At 42.7% G+C, this 19,351-nt stretch overlaps 1 protein-coding gene across 4 annotated transcripts in view; it reads right to left on the bottom strand.

Moving 5' to 3' along the window:
- POLQ (DNA polymerase theta) overlaps positions 1 to 19,351 on the bottom strand; it is a 134,130-nt gene that overhangs the window by 74,789 nt on the left and 39,990 nt on the right. For 3 of the 4 annotated variants that reach the window (XR_012897156.2, XM_075905142.2, XM_014578482.4), the window contains exons 12-15: positions 16,297 to 16,439; positions 12,865 to 13,058; positions 12,064 to 12,188; positions 1,625 to 1,868 (exon numbers count right to left, since the gene is read on the bottom strand). Coding sequence is in view for 3 of the 4 variants with exons in the window: in XM_075905142.2 (XP_075761257.2) it covers positions 1,625 to 1,868; positions 12,064 to 12,188; positions 12,865 to 13,058; positions 16,297 to 16,439 (706 nt within the window). In the remaining variant the exon portion in view is untranslated. The remainder of the gene's footprint in view (positions 1 to 1,624; positions 1,869 to 12,063; positions 12,189 to 12,864; positions 13,059 to 16,296; positions 16,440 to 19,351) is intronic. The other variant, XM_075905123.2, reaches the window with a different exon arrangement.

Here is a 19,351-nt window from a genome sequence, read left to right as displayed (position 1 = left end):
AGGTGCAGGAAGCGCAGGGGGCAATTTGCATAGCTTCATGCATCAGGGAGAGAAATCAGAGGGTGGGTCTGACCCAGCCCCAGATACTGTGCAAGAGAATAAGTCATCCTGTCCTCCCCAGCCCAGCTGGGACTAGCACCTGAGCCTGGCACAGGGTAGGAGCCAGTCTGGTCTTCCCTACTCCCATTTTATACCTCCATCATTTACCATTCTGCACCTAAAACATACTGGTGGGGAGGACCACATGATCGCTCTTGTGGCTTCCATTTGCTTCCCCATGAGAAAGTGATTTTTTTTTGGCAGGGAAGTAAAGCAATCTGTAGCAGACATAAATCCTGTGCACGCACAGTAGCACAGAATTCTCACAAGAGTAATATTCTGTATGGATTACTTTTTGAATGGACATAAACTTTTGCTTTATTACAGGTTTAATTTGGCCAATGATTCAGTTTAAAAAGGTACCACAAGCACAAATTTCACAAACTCCTAACAAAGCACAGTGGAATTACACCAGTAAAATTATTAGCAGTCTCTTCAAGTGACAACTTGCATTCAAATAATTATGGAGGTGTCTGTACATTTCTTAAGATGACTCTTTAGCACATGCAAAATTGAATTGAGTTTCTATCGTTGGAATTCCTTCTGCTGACAGACAAGCTCACAAACTTACAGTTGTTCACTAAAATTGTTATAGTATTTTGTACTAGTAGTTTGTTCTAACATAACACTAGTAGAGAATCTCAGACTATGTTGCAACATACGATTAATTAGAATATCCCTGATGAGTAAAGAAATATCATTTCTGATCAACAGGAGTTGAAACAAGGACTCAGAGTTAGTCTACAGTGCAATAAAAATACTCGTGACTGGCCTGGCTCTGCTGACTCAGGATTACAGGACTTGAGCTGTGGGGCTATAAAACTTCTGTGCAATCTGAGCTCTAACTACAGCCTGGGCTCTGGGACCTGAAAAAGTGGGGAGCATCCCAGAGCCCAGACTCAGCTTGTGTCCGGACATCTACACTGCATTTTATAGCCCAGTGTTTCTCAACCAGTGGTATGAGTACTCTTAGGGGTACTCGAGAGAAGTCTGGGAGGTACATCAACAGAACTGAAATTTGGAGAAAACTGAATTTTTGTTTTAAGTTTTACAGTGTTTTATTATTTTTGTACTTTTTACACGCAAAATTTTCATCACCCACCCAGCTACAATTAAGTTGTTTAAACAAATGTGTTGCAACTGTAGAAAAAAAACCTGTGTGTCTGAAAACTGTAGGTACTGGGAGTACTTTTTTTTTGGGGGGAGGGGGGGTACTTTATTAAAAAAAAGGTTGAGAAACACTGTTATAGCCCATAGCCCAAGTTAACTGACATGCCAAGCCTGGATATTTTATTGAAATGTCAACATACTCTAAGAGATAAAGGACTTTATGCAGTTGGTCAGAGAAAAGTGAAGAACAGCACCCAAGACTCCCCAATTTATCCTGTAACCATCACATACTCTAATTCATTAGAAGTACTCTGGGAACCATATAGTCAAGACTGAATACCTGTTAACACCATTTATAGTAGAAAGGACTGCACCTAAAAACGTAACCAGGTAGACAACCTGCTGAATGTCTCACCTTTTGAATGGTACTGCATTCTTCAAAGCAACTTCTACTTCAGCAGTATTTCCTTTAGCAAGATCAGCCACCGTGATGAAGCCAGCATTATAAAGAATTCTGGCATGCTGTGCATTTAGCAGAGATATCCGAACCAGGTCACACAGTTCCCTTTGGACACCAAACATAAGGCGACTCTGAAACTGGGAGAGCAACTGTTCCATATTGTGCCACCCCAAGCGGTTAGAAAAAACTGTTACCATCCCTGGAACATGAAATTACATTGTTAGGCTTAATTTAATTTCAATTCTAAAGAGTTAGATCCATTTTCTTCTCTAATGCCAGTTTAAACATGAAAAAAATAGAATTTAAAACTAATAATCATCTCTTTAATAAGTCAGACAGCATTCTTGATTCCCCAGTGTAACAATACTCTTACATTGCTAAATGTCCTGGCCTATGTTTCTTAGGCATTCTTCTGACTGTACCAGGAAATGAGCTATTTCTCCTATATAAAATATTTGCTCAAGAAATTGTCAGTAGAGAAGTTGTACTCTGACACCAATTTTTAAAAAGGGCTCCAGAGTTTATCCTGGCACTTACAAACCAGTAAGTCTAATTTCAGTACCAGGCAAACTTGTTGAAACTACATTAAAAAATAGAATTGTGAAACACATATATGAATATAATTTATTGGGGAGTGTTAACATGATTTTTCTAATGAGAAAACATGCTTTACCAATTTACTAGAATTATTTCAAGGGGATTAACAAGCACGTGGACAAGAGGAATCCAGTGGATATAGTGTACTTAGATTTCCAGAAAACCTTTGACAAGATCCTTCACCAAAAGCTCTTAAGTAAAGTTAGCAGTCTTGGGATAAGAGATAAGGTCCTCTCATAGGATAAGAGATAGAAAACAATGGGTAAGAATAGTCAGTTTTCAGAAAAGAGACAGGTAACTAGTACTGGGACTTATCCTATTCAACATATTCAGAAATGATCTGGGGAAGGTGGCAATCAGTGAGTTGGTAAAATTTACAGATTCAAAATTGCTTAAGATAGTTAACTCCACAGCAGACTATGAAGAGCTTTGGAAGAATCTCACAAAACTGGTAACTGGACAACAAAATGGCAGATTAAATTCAATGTTGATAAATGCAAAGTAAAGCATAATGGAAAACAAACAAACAAACAATCTCAACTATACATATACCACATATTTGATGTGGTCTTAACTAATTGTTACCAATCAAGACAGAGATCTTGGAGTCATTGTGGATAGTTCTCTGAAAACATCTATTCAACGTGCAGCAGTAGTCAAAAAAAGCGAACAATTTTGGGAATCATTAAAAGGCAGAAAATATCATAGTTTCTATATAAATCCATAGTATGCCAGCACCTTGAATAGTGTGGGCAGATGGGGTCTCCCAATCTCAAAAAAAAAAAAAATAAAGTTCAGACTTTTGTATCTACACATACATATTCATATAGATAATATATCTCTATCTTTGTGAGCTAGAGATGGTATTCTAACTACAGAGAAGGGTGGGAGATCCCAGGACAAGCTAACAACTCAAGATAAGTACTACTTCTTGGGTGAATTGTATATACTCATTCACACCAGGTACAAGTGGCACAGTAGACAAAGAAGGAACTTTTGGTATAAAGGGGGAGGCTGAACTGAGTCAGTGATCCTCTTTGATGCTCAAACTGCCATGAAATTATAACCAAGGAGGCAAAACTTTGTTGTAAGGATTTGAAAGATTTTGGAAACCTATCAGGGTTTCCATGTTGCAGACTGATGATATCTGACAAGCTTAGCATTTGATATAAACTGTTTATTGGCTTATACTGTATTTCCTCTGTAATGCCGGAGATAAATATATTATGTTCTGTGAAAGCAGGTGAGTCACTGGCAATCCTGCCACTTGGTAACCTTGAGTGAGAGTGAACCACAAGTTCTGAACTAAGATCATACCTGCTAGGATAAACACAGTGAACTTCAGGAGGAATATGTGACGTAGTGGGGGTACTTGCTGAGCTGTGGTGACCTCTGCTGTCTGGAGCAAGACCCAGCAGGGAAAACCTCACTATGCAAAGGTGATGCCAAACTTGTTGAACCAGACACCCCCCATGGAGAGGAACAAAGGAAGGTGCAGGCTGCCCTGGATGGGGGGCAGGGCTGGAGGAGAGGGAGGTTAGTTTCGGTCTGGAGCATGGAGGAGACAGCCTAGGGAAAGGGGCTGGAGTTTAGGGGCCCAGTCTTCCCCCACCTCAAGGGGGCCTGAGGCATCCTAGCCCAGCTCTGTGACCAGATTCCATCTGTGCTGTATCCTGGAGAGGCAATAAACTTCCTCTATTCCACCGGCTGGTGCAGTCTGTTTGCGCCATTTCGGGGTGCAGGAGACGGGGGACCCCCAACGCGCCGTCACACGGATAAACACAGTGAACTTCAGGAGGAATACAAGTCTAAATCCTCTGTCTGAACGGAGAGAGCCACAGGTCCTTGCCCGTAGAGAGGAGATTGCTGGAATCCTGAGTGTTAAGGGGGAGTACTTCAGGAGATCATGGAGTGTGTAGAAGTGTAATTTACCTCCACAACTGTGACAGGGAACATCTAAGCTTACATCCTAGGATAGAGCTATTATTTCATGTGTGGTTCAAATTCTAGCAATCAGAAATGTTAAAAGAACAATTCAAACATCCAAACTGAAAAAGTCTCCAAGTTAAGATTGAGCATGCATCCCTAAGTCTGCCCCTAGTCTAAATGTAAATACAAAAGGCTTTAATTACACACACACACACACACACACACACACACACACACACACACACACACGAAAAGATTGCACCTCAAAATCCGGGATTCTCTGGTCCAGCAACATCTGTGGTCCAGCATGACCACAGAAGTTCCAGGACCAGAGAGTCCCAGCGCACTTCGGGGGGGGGGGGGGGAGCTGGCGCATGGCTCAACTGGGTTGCTGGGAGGGAGGCAAGGAAGCTGGTCTTGGCTCAGCTGGGCTGCAAAAGGTGGGGAAGGGAGCCAGCAGCCGGTTCAGCTGGGCTGAGGGAGAGGGCGTGCGGCTCAGCGGGGCTGTGGGGAAAGCCAGGAAGCAGGAAGAGGAGCATTGGGGGGAGCCCTGAAATGACCTCCCCTAGTCCGGAAAAATCCCTCATCTGGGACCAGTCAGGTTCCAAGAGTGCCGGATCAGGGAGGTCCTACCTATATTTTCCTCAATATACAGGCAGTCCCCGAGTTACGCGGATCCGACTTATGTCGGATCCGCAGTTACAAACGGGGCTTTTCTCACCCCGGAGGACGGGAGCAGCGGGACGCCCAGATGCGCCACGGTCCGCCGCCCCCGTCCTCCGGGGCAAGAAAAGCTGCTCCCCGTCTCCCTGGTCTGCAGGGAGATGGGGAGCAAAGCCTTGGAGCACGCCCGCAGCGGGACAGCCCGAGCGCGCTTGGGCTGTCCCACTGCGGGCATGCTCCAAGGCTTTGCTCCCTGTCTCCCTGGTCTGACCAGCAGACCAGGGAGATGGGGAGCAAAGCCTCGGAGCATGCCAGCAATGGGACAACCGCGGCGCGCCTGGACTGTCCCGCTGCCCGCGTGCTCTGCAGCTTTGCTCCGCGTCTCCCAGGTCAGCAGACCAGGAAGACGGAGCAAAGCAGTGGAGGACTTGAGCGGTCCCGCCACCCCTGTCTCCCTGGTCTGCTGGGGGGGGTGCAGCTAGTGCCCCCCCCCCAGCAGACCAGGCTTTTCTTGCCTACCCCTGGGGTAAAGCAGCTGGGGGCTGCCAGGTTGGTCCCGCAGCGCCGCTCCGGACCAACCCGGCAGCACCCCAGCTGCTCTGCCCCAAGCGTCCTGATTCAGCCGCTGCTGGTCAGTTTCAGCAGCGGCTGAATCAGGACGCCTGGGGCAGAGCAGCTGGGGTGCTGCTGGGCAGCTCCAGTAGCGCCGAGGAGCCGCGCTACTGGAGCAACCCAGCAGCACCCCAGCTGCTCTGCCCCAGGCGTCCTGATTCAGCCGCTGCTGAAACTGACCAGCAGCTGACTACAGGAAGCCCGAGGCAGAGTTGCTCTGCCCCAGGCTTCCTGGAATCAGCCGCTGATCAGTTTCAGCAGCAGCTGACTTGGGGACGCCTGGGTTTCTTAAGTTGAATCTGTATGCAAGTCAGAACTGGCGTCCAGATTCAGCCGCGGTTGAAACTGATCAGTTTCAGCAGCGGCTGACGCCAGTTCCGACTTACATACAGATTCAACTTAAGAACAAACCTACAGTCCCTATCTTGTACGTAACCCGGGGACTGCCTGTACTGTATTTTTTCCACAATCCTACTTACATGTGTAATATTTGGCCATATTTTTTAGTCTTGTACTAATTCTGGACCATAACACCTGACTTTTCATAAAGTATCTTCTCATTAGTGCATGCATTTTACTAAGTATTAGTCCTAATGTACTACACATTTAGCATAAATAATTCAATTAGAGACACTGCTAAGCAATGACTGTGGAAATGTTCTTAAAAGCTATCTCTTTAAAAAAAACTCAGATGTGTATTGAGAGATTTTTGACTGCCTCTGTCAGGGCTGCTCCCCACTTTGGCACTCTGAGTGCAGAAGGTGGAGGCCCGCAAAGACTTTAAAAATACCACCTAACCTCAAGATGATTCTTACCAACCACCACAGGACATACCACACTAATACCAACCCTGGTACCTTCCCTTGCAACAAACCCCGTTGCCAGCTTTGTCCACATATTCATTCTGCTGATACCATTATTGGACCTAACCAAGTGAGTTATAAGATCAAGAACACATATTCCTGCGCATCCAGAAATATAATCTATGCTATCATGTGCCGAAAGTGTCCGTCTGCTATGTACATTGGACAAACATCTCAGACACTTCGCCAAAGGATTAATGCCACACAAAACAGATATCAGACAAGATCACAAAGAGAAAACAGTTTCTTGCCACTTTAACCAGAAAGGACACTCTCTAAATGACTTAGCCACCTGCATTCTGCTACAAAGACCTTTTACATCTGCACTTGAAAGGGAGTCCTCTGAACTGTCATTCATGTTAAAATTCCACACTTGCCAACAAGGACTTAACAAGAATTTGAACTCTCTCACCCATTACCAAGACAGTTTCCCCAATTATCACCTGTAATACCATTAACTCACAAACATCCCACTCTCCCTACCTTTAATATCATCAATTCACAGACACTTACCTTCCTTCCTCCCCCTCCCCCCCCCCCGCATCCCCCTTCTGTTCTGCAATGTGATTTGTCCTTTTCATATTTGTTCATTTTTTTAATTGGATCCTTTGGTATATATGGTTGTGACTACTTTCTTCCACTATTTGATCTGAGGAAGTGGGTCTGGCCCACGAAAGCTCATCATCTAATAAACCATCTTGTTAGTCTTTAAAGTGCTACATTGTCCTGCATTTTGCTTCATATAGGATAAGGTTCCTTGACAGAAGAGTAAGCATAGAGTAGCCCTTTCAGAAATCTGCATCTTGTAAGATGTGAAAAGATTGAACAGAATTAGACAATTGAGAGACACAGTGAAATCACTGCTAGATGAACTTTGACAGAACTGAATGAAAGCCCCAATTGTTTTAAATCCTGGAGGTAGTGCAGGTATCTTTGGTATGGGAGACTCTGCTGGCTCAGGACTGCATTAGGTTGTCCATTTTGAGACTCTTTTCTGTTTAGAGGAATAAGTTTTCCTTTTAAGAGGTGTCCTGCTTTGTAGAAGGATTTCTCGCACCTTAAGAAAGCAATCTGTCAATATCAACCAGCCATCAACCAGCCAGCACCCAGCCAGCACCCAACCTGTCAGATGCAGTGACTTCTGATCCAAGCAAAGTATCTGACCTCAGCGCTGCAACACTAGTAAAATGATATTCAGAGAGTATCTGTTAGCCAGAACTATCTTGGACAGCATGGAGTTATTAGGACTATTCTGCATTTGTCCCAGCTGATCTTGCAAATTCACCTGGGAAATCAGGGGAATATTTGGCAAAGTATACAGGGCTCCAAGGACTTATCAAGTGAACAAGACATCTTGTGAGCCTCCACTTAGGTGTTCTCTGAAATAAAATAGCTGGTCATTTCCTTGTTACTGGAAAATTAGGTCTATGATGGACCTCAATAGCAACCACTGCTGGTTGTGCTGGACTGTTTCCTTAGGAAGTCTGTCAGAATGTTGCTAATTCCCATTAGGTAGAAGGCTGTTGGGGTTATTTCATGCAGTTGACTCGGGGCTGATGAGAAAGCATGTCCTTGTTTGTGTATTATACTGCAGATTTGTTGTCCATCAAAATTTGCATTGTGGAATTTTGTAAAAGAGGTCAGAATGCAGGATAGCATGATCACTCACAGCTTCAATACATTTATGTGAAGAGTCAAATCCTTTTGAGCACCAGACCTTTGAATCCAGAGGTTGTTCAGGTGGGTTTCTCAGTCCATGGCTGCCGAATCCATGAGACATCTTCCTCTTAAGGGGCAAAGTTTGTTTATGTGGGGATACGCTTTGTAGATTTGGCATTCTCCTGAACCACATATGCTACTAATGATCCTGACTGGGTAAGCACAGAAATGCTTGGATCCCTTCTGTGGAACTTCATACTTGCCTCCAACCTTTTCATAGTAGGAGAAATGGTGACCAATATTTGTCATAATACCTTTGAAGAGTCAAGTATCCCCTTCCTAATTGGGAGGGTTAATCTAATCAGTGCTGAGGAATTTGAATGACTAAAATCTGAATATCCAGGGATCTGAGTTAAGATAGCAGTTCCTGAAATGTCTTAAAATCATGTGGTGCTAATGCTGGAGCCTTCACATTATAGCAAAACAATGAGGATTCCAAGAGAGGTGACGGAAGATGTTGTTGTTCCACTAATCCCATTTCACCCAGTGAACATTGTTCATTGTCTCAGTCCAGTGTGGGCAGGCTGAACAGCAAAGCTGATGAGGAAAGGGATCTCTTGCACTTGAGAGATGGGATTGAGATCGACTCCTGGAAGCATGGGACAATGGTACCAAAAAGACCCAGTAGTACTAACATGGCACATTATACTGCTTCAGCTGGCTTCACTGGGGTGGCCAGCCATTACAATCCATGTCAGGATTGTGATACAAATCTACTGGGAAAGCATTTAGTCCATTCAACAAAGTTTTCTTTCTGAATATTAAAGGGAGATAGTTCTATGCTTGATGCTGGCAAAAAGGTATGGCTAGTGATGGGAAAGAATAGTATATCTTGTTCAAGAACAGTGCCACAGTATAAGGTGATCTTGATGCCAGGATATCCAGTACTGACCATGTGCCAGTACTAATGATGGTTTCTGTGCCTTGGAAGACTTTGGTAAAGATGTAGACTTCCCTGCAGCATTGGAACATAAATAAGCAGAGGACTCTGCAGCCAGTGCTGACATCAGTGATGTATCAATGCTGCCATTGAGCTCAACACTGGGTGCGATTGTTGATGCCGAACTTGTGACTAAGCCTGCCCTGCTAGCCCGTGATGGCAGAAGACTTAGTGAACTTCTCTCTGACACGCTGTTTCAACTTCTGCTTATGAGACAACAACCACCAATGTCTACAGCAATGGTTTTGTATGTGCGCCAGCCAAACTTGCCCCTTACTACCAGTCTTTGGTGCAGAGCTGTTGGTGCATGGATCATCCATGCGGAGTCCTTTGACAGGGCTTGGTGTAATGAGCCATCTGGTGGGGGGCACTCAAAGAATTCCCCAGTGCTTGATCAGTCTTAGGAGCAGTCTCCTCAGAGTGAGATGACAGCTCACTGACCAGTCCACAGGATAGAGCTTGAAGCATGTGTCTGCAAGGAGAATGAAAAGCAGACAAAGCACTGATCCAACACATAGTTCTCTTCAAGACAAAACAAGCAGCAGCTACAGCCCTTAATAAGCAGAATGAGGCAGTCATAGAATGGACAGGGCTTAAAGTTTTGAGTTCACTATCAAGCACATGGTAGTGAAAAGCTCCTAATGGATCTGTAGAGGGAGGCAGTGAGAGAGATTTTGGGGGGCAGGGTTTCAATAGTCCCAAATGGGTAAACTAAGGGGAACAGGAACATTTTTAAAAGGTGGGTAGATGACTGGGCTATCAAAATATAGCAAACACTAAGGAGCAGAAACCTGGATATGTGTTCTGTCATGGACAGTAGGAGAGAATTGAGGGCAGCTATTGCTCCAATGTCTTTATACCCTCAAATGAGAGGCATGAAAGCATGTGTTGAACATCTGTAGCTCCAATGGATACTGACGTTCAAAATTCCAACCTGCCACAAGGTACACATGCAATCTACACTGGTACTCAAAGAAAAAATTATAGAAAATATAATCAAATGACTATGAGATTGACACTACCTGGATAAACTTTACTAAATCTTACTGAAGTTCATTGTATTAAAAACACTTATTTACTACCTTGGGATTGTACGGATCTTCAAAGAACCTTTTCAAACAATGTGAGCCTTTAACATTAAGGGTTTTTTCCCCTAGGAGGAGGGGATTTATGCTAATATTCCTCCAGTTATCAACTCTTTAAAGTAATCATCCGAGAGAGGTGCACATATACAGTTTCAAAATGGATATTCCATGGATCAACAGAGAAAGGGTTTTTGGATAAATAGCCAGGTTTTACATTAGTTTGGGGCCTTCTTTCTGATCCAGCAGATGTACAAAACACCTCAACTATGGAGGATCCCAGTCTTCAGAAAAGGATAGGAAGGATCTGGCTTACTGAGGCCACATAATACTGAGAATTTCTTCTGAGCTGAAGCAGAGATGAACTTGTGCCTACAAAAGAAACTTCTTGGGTGGTGAATTGAAGGACAACTACTGCCAAGACTGCTCCATCTGGGTTATTGGATGATCTCTGGTCAACTTATTAGCACACACTTAGCTCTTTTTATGCAAGCATGTTTTCTCGTTAAGATAAAAGCACTACAGATAAAACATTAAAAATGATAAAAGAACCTATGTGGTATGATTAACCTGGGCAGTCACACTGTTAACTGTCTCTGAAGAAAAAGCAAGTAGGTGTGCTGGAGCAGACGGTCTCATCTGGGAACAACATAGCAAAGGCAGGGAAACTGTGCAGCCTGGAAATGCCATGGAGAGAGAGTCATAAGTTTCTATCCAAAAAGGCAACAGGTATGAAGCTGAAAATCTGAGGGTGGCCCACAGAGGGGAAATCCAGGTGCAGCTTCCCTGAACTATTAAAATGACAAAAATTGGCTTCAGAAGTCAGGGGTAGATTGCACAGAATATATGGCCTGCACAATTTTATTACTGATGACAATGTGTGAGATTGACTCTCAGATACCAGATTAAATTTGCAAGGCTAGTAAATCGAGGAAAATGAAAACTCTACTCCTTTTCCTGGTCAAATAAACATACTGGATATGGAACCATTGGAAGACAGACACAGAACCCCATTTATATAGCTACTCAGAGCACAACTACACTTATTCCTCTTAACCAGACCTTATAATTCAAGAGGCACCATTCATTTTAGCCCCAAAGTTACCTATATTCTTGAAAAATCTTGTACTCCCTCACTGACTGCTAAAAATGATTTACACTGGGAATAGAGAATCCTTAAACATATTACAAGCAGTTAATAATATCAGAATGAATACTATTAACATGTCAAACTTTCCCTCCCAAGTACTTTTTGTGTGCCCTTCATTTTGGGTCTTTATCACACAATGCATCCTACAAATTGGGCCTTGACAAGCTGGTAGATGAGACTACTCTAAAATTCATGGACCCCATTTGTGGAGTTAAAGAGGACTTTAGTGATTAAACAAAAGTTCTCTTACTCATGTTATGTCCTGTTATCTTTTGATTTGCCAGTCCAGTTTTGGCAGACAAATTAATGCACTATGAACCCCTATTAAGTGTTTGAGAAGCTATGGTAAGTGACAGAGACTTCTGTCTTTTTTGACAATTGTAAAATTCTATTTTTCAGCCAGTTAATTTTCCAACAGAGAAATCTCTGAACGAAAAATCAGAGGCACCCAAACTTTGTCCACATGAGACCACCACATTGGTAGCTCGGCAGGAGCACGGAATTAACCTATATTTAAATTTACATAAAATGGGACAAATTACATTCACTTACCATTAAGATGAAACCTTTGGAGACTATATTTCCCACTATGTAATTTTCCATCTTTATCCTAGTATCCTCCAGTGAATGAGGACGCTTTTCCACATTAGAACAGAGGACAGCCACAGGTTATCCTATAACAGTGCTTGAGCCAAATTTATCACTACCACATTTTAGCCAGCAATACCATATATGAAAAAAAACCAGTTAATCTTTTCTCCAATAACAAACTGGAAAGACCAAATATTTAGAAGGAGGTCACCCAAGACTCCAGAATTTTTTCTATCCCTATAACTCACCTGCATAGGTGGCAGCAGACTGTTGCAAGGACTGAAGCTGGCCACGACTACAGTTATATTTCTTAGTAATATCTTTTAAGGGAACCTCATTGATTAAATCCAGTAGAGCAAGGCTGGTGAAAAACCTGTAACAAAAGCATATACAAAATGTTTTAGAAAATAAAGTAATTGAAACCAAACATGTGCTACTCTGAGTTAGACGTGGAAAACAAAGGAAATAACTTTTTGGACTATTCTTCTTCACACATACCCAAGCTTCCTGTAGATACAATTTCTTAGCCAACAAGCATAAATTCATCAGGGACTGATGCAAAATGTATTAGATACCAGGTCAGCCAACAGAAAAGCCAATCCCAGACAAAGTTTTCATGTAGAACAGAACCTAAAAATTGGATCTTCCCTTCACATATTTATCCTTTAGAACAAGGGTGAAGACCTATGGCCTGGGGACCGGATGTGGCCCCCGGCTTGCCTGGATCCGGCCCCCAAGGCTCGGGGCTCCTTCCCAGCATTTGGGAGCTACTGGCACTCCAGACACCCTCCCCCACTGTCCGCCCACAGAGCTGGAGCACACAAAACCTAATAATCTGGGCCCCTCTAGGTTCTGGTGTGCAAGAGAAATGTGAGGAGTATCTTTCTCCTTCACAGTTGGGGCCACATCAGTGAGGGGTTTTTTTTCTTCTCACTTGTGTGCAGCCCCCAACTGATTTTTCTAGTGGTCAGTGGCCCCCAACCCTAACAAGATTCCCCACTCCTGCTTTAGAACCTCATCCCCTTAAGCACTCAGGCCTCTCTCATTACCTTTTATGAATGGCCATTTGTCTGTGTTGTTTTTCTGTTTTGGCTATGATTTTGCCCTTTACAGAGCGAGCCAAGAAGCCTTCTTCAATCCCCACCAACTCAGCCACTCGCTTCATAGAAGAAGGCAATTTCTCCCACAGGCAGAAAAACTGGTACCAGTCAATAGCAGTCCACTCCTCGTACACAGGAGTGACCTAAAGAAAAAAAATCAATATTTCATTCTTTAAAGCAAAACCTTTACTTCACATGAATAGGCATAGCACTACGTTTGCAAGAAAGAGGATAAATAATAATGTATTTCAAGATATATGCTTAGTGTCCTACATACAACTCTGATGCACTGAATGAGAACCACATACCCTGAAGAACATAAAAATTCTTCCAAACTAGTTTATAATATTTGGAGTAATGCGCTCTGACACCTGTTGGTGTATTCTCACAATTACACGGCTCAGGCCCGTTGTCAGATTGTTCCCTGAATCCAAGACACTAAAAAAGGCTTTATTTTTACTTCACATAACTGACTAACATATGCCTGTCTATTTAGATCAGTGTCAGAAAGACACATTTTCCTAGACCATTCCACCAAAAAACAGGACATCCAGTTACAGCAGCCTTACTAGACACTGGCATGGTATCTGATCATGTAGGAACATAGGTTCCGCAGTCTACTTTTCCTCTCACTTCATAATTACCTCAAGTACAAACATTTCAATGCTACTAATATGAATACAAATATCCAAACAATCAAACCTCTAAGGCCCAAAATAAATCTGGTTATAATTCAATCTGCCTTCAATACCAGAAGAGATAATGTCTTAATATCTACATAACCATATTGAGAAAACAAGTTAGTTCAAAACAAAGTCTAATAGTACTAAGAGCACATTTAGCTCAATACAACATAAATGTCTGGGGGTGCAGCTACAAATCCTCCCTCTCCCTTTAATATTGGAAAAGGTAAGAATCACTAGACAGTATCCCATTTCAGAGAGGTAGGCTCTTTTCACACATTCCTAACCAACAAATATTTTTTCTTTTTACCAAACTCTAGAAAAGGTCAGCCATAGATGTATACAATCAGAACGTTCAAACCTAAGGGAGTTAAGAACCATTATCACAGTAGACAGAGAACAACTATAACATAGGATATATTTAGAGAACAACTCCCAGCAAAAATAATCTTCAGTCCTACTTTAGAAATGAACAGTTTACAAGCAATGTTTTAGACAATGTTAATGGGAAAAGAATCTCAGGAACATTTTGTTCAATAGCATTATATTAAATTGAATAACAGGACAAACCACTGTCCTTGAAATCTCCAGAGAGAAAATACCTTATTACATTTACATCTCCTGCCTCAGAACATGAGCAGAACTGCTGGATACTATACAAAACAGCTCTTTTTTATTTACTGAAAATAGAAACAATATAAAGCTCCTCCTGATGTAGGCAGTTTGTATGCACATATAGGACACTAGCATATCCTACAAAATCATTCAGTTTTGGTCACCAGCTGAGTCAATAACAGAACAAGCAAAGGAGTAAAGTTGAGAGCAGGCAAAAGCATGCACTCTTCTCTGTTTATGATCCCAACAATCACATCATCCCTACTTTGTTTTGTATGGATCACACAGTTCCTCAGGAGGGATTTCAAAACTGTCACAAGCCTGTTTCAGAGGCTATGTTTTGACTTTGTTGTGACAAACTATAAAGATGCACGTTTAATTGGGAGAAGGGAATATCAGATTTCGTACAACATTCCTTTAAAGCCCTCTTGTCTGCAAATCTTTACAGGCTCGTGATTCCCACTCCAGGAATTTTAACTGGCTTTGGGGACTTCTTCAATATGCACACACAGATCATAGTTGTCTTGCTGGGGACTGCACCCCACAACAGACTCCTCAGGACTCCCCTTTCATAGCTGTAGCAGGCTCCTCCATCCCAAATGTGCTGAACAAGTTCATTAGGGACCAACAACCTTTTTAAAGCTTATAGTGAAGTTGGGGTTAGTTGATAGGGCCCAGTAAGTCAGAGTAGTTGATAGGGCCCAGTAAGTCTCCAAAGTCTCAGTGCATATCTGAGGTAGAACTTTATGAGCCTAAGTCTCAGGACAACCGCAGATTCAGAAAACCTTTGCCAAATTCACTTCAAATATTTTAGAAAGATTATACCTCTCTCTCCCAGGCACAAAATTTAAATTTTGAGACAGATGAGACTTTTCTGTGAGTTTAAGGAAAACAGTGACCAAATTGGGTTTATAATAGACCCAATCAATTGAATCGCAACTATGAAGAGGCAGCTGCTTCATAATATTCACTGCAGAAGCAGGACAGTTTCCAAACTTACTCAGGATGGATTGATTTAAATTACTGAAGTTGCCAGACCATGGAAGATGTCGGACCAGAGAGCCCCATTGATTTTGCTAACAACATAGCACTAGTTATTGACTCAACAGATGAGCTAGTTATAGAAAGCTCAATGGCAAAAGTCAGCCTGAAAATTGATTAGAGTGTCCACCAGAAGAATTTTGGTTTTAATTTCAAACATGCTGCAGGCTCTAGGATCTTAATGGATGGCTACACAATCAAGACATGTCAATGATTTCATCTACTTCAGTTCTGTTATCAGTAACAGGGGGCATACTGAGAAAATGTAAACCGTTGGTAATGGAGTTCCTCATTAAGAACATATTTCACAAACCAAACATCCTGATAAGTGGAGCAATGAAATTGAAGATATAGAATACTACTGTAGTCAGCATTCTGATCTCTAGAACTAGAACATAGCGCCTCATTGCCAAGATTGAAAACCAGGACACCATTCAGATGAAGCATTACTAAATGATTGAGAATATCAAGTAGTATGAATTCAACTCAAATGAAGCTATTTTCTAATTAAACAAGTCTTGCTCTCTCAAAACTGTCACCCAAAGCTCATTAAGATGGCATGGTTATCTATGGCGAATGCCTACCAATTTTTCTGTAAGAGTCATCTCCAACTTTGACCCCAAGAAAGCAGGATGAAAAAGACCCCAGAAGACCTGAAACATGATGACTGGGCAGCATCAACAGGTACCTGTCCATGACAAACATCCGATCCTGAAAAATGCCAGATTTGGCTCAGGACAAACATTAGAGAGGCACATAACATGTTCAGAGATCACTTCATTGCTCAACCAAAAGCATGAAAACTTAATGTAATTTAAATTAAAAAATCAAATTTAAATTAAAATAATCTGATTTTTTTAAGTCATCAATTTTATTGACCCTGAATTGAATGCTTTTCAAAATATTTCCCCAAGAGGGAACACATGAACAAAACTAACCAAACAAGAGATCCTTGCACTCAAGATGTTGTATGCTGTGCACTCTCTCTTCTCCTTCACCTGTACAAATAAAGCTGCTCTAAAGAGATGAACAAGGAACCTACCAAATAGAGAATATGCAGGTCATTCTCCAGGACAAAACCCTTCATTGCTCGTTGGAGGTCAGCAAAGATTCCCAGAGCCTCAGTTGGTGACAGAGAAGAGGAAAGAGTAGCTGTACCAAGGTGTGTTGGATGATAGATCTCTGCTGTAACAGAAACAGGCACTTAATGTTACAGATAAACGAACTTTTTCAATTTATAAAGTGCTTAATAAATATTAATCAACCCTCTTAGGAAGAAGAGGCATATTTTTCCATTTTACAGATGAAGAACTGAGACAGGAAGTCTAAATGCCTCACCCAAAGCTAATTAGCCTAAAAGCTGGGATCAGAACTCAGGCTCTCAATCCTGTGCTCCACTGAATAAGAGATCACAATAATAAGTCAAATAAGACACGAGAGTTACATATTTTACTTTAAAAAATATTGTGTTGTCTTTGTTATTTGTACATCAGGAAACTCTAAAGTGACCAATAGCTGGGATTCTCCAAATATACTGGAACGATAGGAGTTGCACTCCTCTGCTTGCAGGTCTCGGAACCTCAGAAAATAGTGAAAACAGTAAGCAGCACACTTTCCCACTGATGTTATGAAAGACTTCCCTCCCTGACAACTCCTTTTCAGGTTGTATCCTTTTCCTCTAGCAAACAACAGCTGAAGATTCAAGGGAAAAAGGAAGGGTCAATGTGGATCTACAATGTGAGATAACATTCAGTTAACTTCAGCTACAAGTAACTTTCTTGCCTCCGAAAGTTGAATATTAGACAAAGTCTCTGAGGCTGGAATTTTCATGGGGTGAGAGCTTAACATACCAAAAATCTTATACAAAAATTCCCCACCTATGCTGGAGATGAGGGTTGGGAATTTTCATGTTAGGCACTTCGTTTAAAAGCAGAATGCTTTACTGGTATCACCATACTGGGATCCTATACACCAGGGGTCTCCAAACTACGGCCCGCGGGCCGGATGCGGCCCGCGAGGCCCTCTCATCCGGCCCGTGGAGACCTTTTGTCTGGCCCCGCCTTCTTCTGCGTGCCGGTGTGACGAGGCGACCCCCGCCCGTCCCTGGGGCGCCGAACGGGCCCTTCTTGCCGCGGGGGGGGGCCCTGTCAGGGGTGTGCGGCGTGTACTCACGCCGCGCCGGGGCAGGAGAAGCGGGCCGCTCCGCTGACAAGCGGCCGCGCGGCGGCAAACGGCGCAGGGGGTGGGGGTTAGCACGGGCGGCATTCCCCCGCGCAGACTGACAGGGCAGCCGGCCAATCAGGGGGCAGGATGGGCGGTGGTGGTAACGCCCGCCCGGTGACGTGCGGGGGGACGTGAACCCCGGCGGGAACTTTAAAAAGGTGACCCCTTCCGCCGGGGGGGGGGGGAAGGAGTGAGCGGTGGCAAGCAGGAGGGGAGGACAGCGTGCAGAGGAAGGGGAGAGCAGGGGGAAAAGCCCCCCCCTTCCGGGAGAAACGGATTCGCAGGCGAATATTCTGAAGAGGAAACATTAAAAGCAACAATCTCTCTACCATAAGTGGATATATTTGCACACTATATTCAGGTAAGTTTAACTTAAGAAATCATAAGCATTTTTAAAAATTGTTTCGGGTCATTTGCAGCTATTATTGCGACAAAATTAGTTCGCATAATCAGGTTTTTTTGAGCGATATTGTGTGCAAGATACTTTCAGTTTCATTATTTATTCATGTTGAATTCACTTTATTTTAGTGCCCAGCGATGGCCGAGAAGAGGAAAAGAAAAATAGACGATGAGTGTCGGCAATTTCAAGAAGAATGGAGTTTGAAATACTTCTTCATCAAATCCGGCGAGAAAGCATTGTGTGTGATTTGCAACAAAACCGTGGCTGTGATGAAAGAATACAACCTGCGCCGTCATCATCAAAGCAAACATCAGGAGAAATATGTACAGTTGAAGGGTAAAGTCCGTGCCGAAAAATTTTCTAAATTACAAAATCAACTCACATCTCAGAGGACATTGTTCAGTAAATCCTCAAATGAAAATGAATCCTTAACTAAGGCCAGTTATAAAGTTGCCTACGTCCTGGCTAAAAGTGGCAAACCCTTTACAGATGGTGAAGTAGTGAAGGAATGTTTGTTGGAAGTGGCTGAGGAACTTTGCCCAGAAAAGTCAAAACAATTTGAAAATGTAGCTTTGGGTGCGAATACCATTGCCCGCCGTGTTGCAGACATGGGTGAAAACATTGTGACTCAAATAGCGAAAAATGCAAGCAAGTTTCGCCATTTTTCAATTGCAATGGATGAATCGCTGGACAGCTGCTCCACCTCTCAACTGCTTGTGTTCGTTAGAGGTGTGGATGAAGACATGAACATAACACAAGAGCTGGCTTCCCTACATAGCATGTATGGCACTGTTACCGGAGAGGATATATTCAATGAGTTGAAAAAAACATTTGCTGATTATAACTTGGACTGGACTAACCTCAGTTGCCTGACTGTTGATGGAGGAAAGAACATGAGTGGCATAAAGAAAGGCTTGGTTGGACAAGTGAAGCAGATGTGTAATGAGAAAAACATTATACAACCAATGTTCCTGCACTGTATTATTCACCAGCAAGCTTTGTGTGCTAAATATGTGGACATTAGCAGTGTACTGAATCCTGTGGTGAAGATGGTGAATTTAATAAGGTCACATGGGCTCAACCATAGACAGTTCAGAGACATGTTGAAAGATACAGACACAGAATCGCAAGATTTACCATATTACACAGCAGTAAGATGGCTAAGTTGTGAGAAAGTTCTGAGCAGAGTATTTAAGTTAAGAAAGGAAATAGGTGACTTCCTGGAAAGTAAAGGCAAGCCACAGCCATTACTGTCTGATGAAGAGTGGATATGGAAATTGGCTTTTGCTGCAGACATAACTAGTCATTTAAATTTTCTGAACCTAAAACTACAAGGAGAGCAAAATCTAGTTTCTGATCTATACACCCACCTAAAGGCCTTCAGATCCAAACTTGTCTTGTTTTTGGAACAAGTACAGGCCAACAACTTGACGCACTTTCAGCAGTGCAAGGTCTTCATGGCTGAAGCAACAGC

Source organism: Pelodiscus sinensis, chromosome 1 (genome assembly GCF_052426305.1).
Source record: "Pelodiscus sinensis isolate ZL-2025 chromosome 1, ASM5242630v1, whole genome shotgun sequence".
In the NCBI taxonomy this organism is placed as follows: Eukaryota; Metazoa; Chordata; order Testudines; family Trionychidae; genus Pelodiscus; species Pelodiscus sinensis.
Note: the sequence above shows the minus strand (reverse complement) of the source record. Positions and strands in the feature narration are given on the sequence as shown.